The sequence below is a fragment of the Microplitis mediator genome, chromosome 9 (genome assembly GCF_029852145.1).
Source record: "Microplitis mediator isolate UGA2020A chromosome 9, iyMicMedi2.1, whole genome shotgun sequence".
Lineage (NCBI taxonomy): Eukaryota > Metazoa > Arthropoda > Insecta > Hymenoptera > Braconidae > Microplitis > Microplitis mediator.
In genome coordinates, this window is record NC_079977.1 from 15940129 (window position 1) to 15941901 (window position 1773).

The 1773-nt window shown below is 29.7% G+C and overlaps 1 protein-coding gene across 1 annotated transcript; it reads right to left on the reverse strand.

The window, feature by feature from the left end:
* LOC130674338 (uncharacterized) lies at nt 1-906 on the reverse strand. Its single transcript, XM_057479639.1, has 2 exons — nt 835-906; nt 1-758 (listed from the first exon to the last, which is right to left on the reverse strand). Exons 1-2 carry the CDS (start codon nt 902-904, stop codon nt 178-180), a joined length of 651 nt encoding a protein of 216 aa, XP_057335622.1. The 5' UTR covers nt 905-906; the 3' UTR covers nt 1-177.
* Between the last annotated feature and the right edge of the window lie 867 nt (nt 907-1773).

Consider the following 1773-nt stretch of genomic DNA (forward strand, 5'->3'; position numbering starts at 1 on the left):
ATTATAAGACGTTTATCGAAATTCTCAAATTCTTCTTTAGTTTCAAAAGGAAATTTTGTATTGTATTTTTCGGCAATTGGAACGACCGAAACTTCCTCTTTGATTTTAGTTTCTTTAACGAACTCTAATAATTGAATGATTCGGTTTTGATTATTTAATATTTCATTTAATTTAGCATCATTTTTTTTTTTCAAATAAATAAAACTCTTCGCGTGTTAGTACTTGGTCAGGAATATCAGAATAACTAAAATTGATATCCTTATTTTCTTTATCACTTGATATCTGTGACTTCTGGTCATAACTTAACAATTTAATGTGATTATTACTTTGCATATCAACTGTAGTCTTAGATTTTTTAATAAATTCATCACTTAATATCCGTGGGTTCTGGTCATAACTTAACAATTTAATCGGAGTATTACTATGCATATGAACATCTGTAGTCTTAGATTTTTTAGTAAATTTTTGAGACTTGGACGATTTTCTCTTCTTACTTGCAAAATCATTACTTCTTTCATCATCAGATTGTTCGTATTCACCTTCAGTTGAGGTCTCAATGTTACAGTCCTTTATATTTGAAGAATCAATTGCCAACTGCATGTGAGACATCATACTGAGGGCTTCCGATTGTAATTGTTGTTGACGCTTATTTTGTTCAATTCGCGCCGTTAATTTTTCAGGTGGAACTTCAGTATTAGAGAACGCATAAGCTTCAGTTTCTAAAGTAGCAATTTTTTTCATGCCTTCTTCGTAGGATCCTGAAAAATAAAAACATATGTTATACAAAATACATTTGTCATGCTTTTAAAAAAATTAACAAAAATTTTATCGTACTTGCTTGTCCTTTAACTGTCACGTAGAATGTTGGCCAGTCATCATGGGGCTTCTCTTGATTTTTAATCATTTCATGTAGAAACATGTAAAAACAACTACAATAAATGAGAAATGTCGAAAATTTTTTCATTATATATGATTTTCGAACACAAAGTAAAGATTATCATCACGTTTTAACTTCACACACTAGACAAAACCTTCAAAATAATACTGACTTAACCCAGAACATGCGTAATTCAAATAATGATCATAAAAATCCAAATCAATTTCAAAAAAATCATCAAAACTATTTTGAAAAATCGAGACAAGATAAATATCAAAATCAAAGAAATTTTAATCAAAATACTAGATTTTGTAATTTCTGCAAAAGAAATAATCATAATATCGGGGAATGCAGAATTTTAATGCAAAGGAAAAATATTGAATCTAATTAAACTATAAACAAAAATATTCGTCAATGTGATTATTGTAAAATGAACGGTCATTTAATGAATAATTGCAGAAAAAAAATGTATGACGAAAGACATCATGACAGACTAGACTCAAAACCGAGTACAAGTACGGGAAACGCAAACCCGTTCCCTCGAGTCGGCGCTCCGATGGAAAACGTATCAGCTCAGCGCCAAATATCGAACAAAAATTAAGAATACCAACGCGAACTTATGTCGTAGGTGCTATGTCAATAGATTACAAACCTACGTTTATCATGCTCAAATCTAAAGATATAATATCGAGTTACGGAAAAATTTTAATTGACACGGGATGTAGTTTAAATTTAATAAAATACGGCGAAGTAAAACATAACAATTCAATTGATGATTCTTATTGCTATAAACTAAATGGAGTATCTAAAGCCATTACTTTAGGTAGAATTAAAATGCAAATCTTTAATGAAACTACATACTTTCATGTCATCCCAGATGAATTTTCTTTAGATTA

Coding starts and splice junctions, on each gene's coding strand:
- LOC130674338 (XM_057479639.1), bottom strand. CDS start 904: ATGATTAAAAATCAAGAGAAGCCCCATGATGACTGGCCAACATTCTAC. Junction 759..834: donor GACAGTTAAAGGACAAGCAA/GTACGATAAAAT, acceptor TTTATTTTTCAG/GATCCTACGAAGAAGGCATG.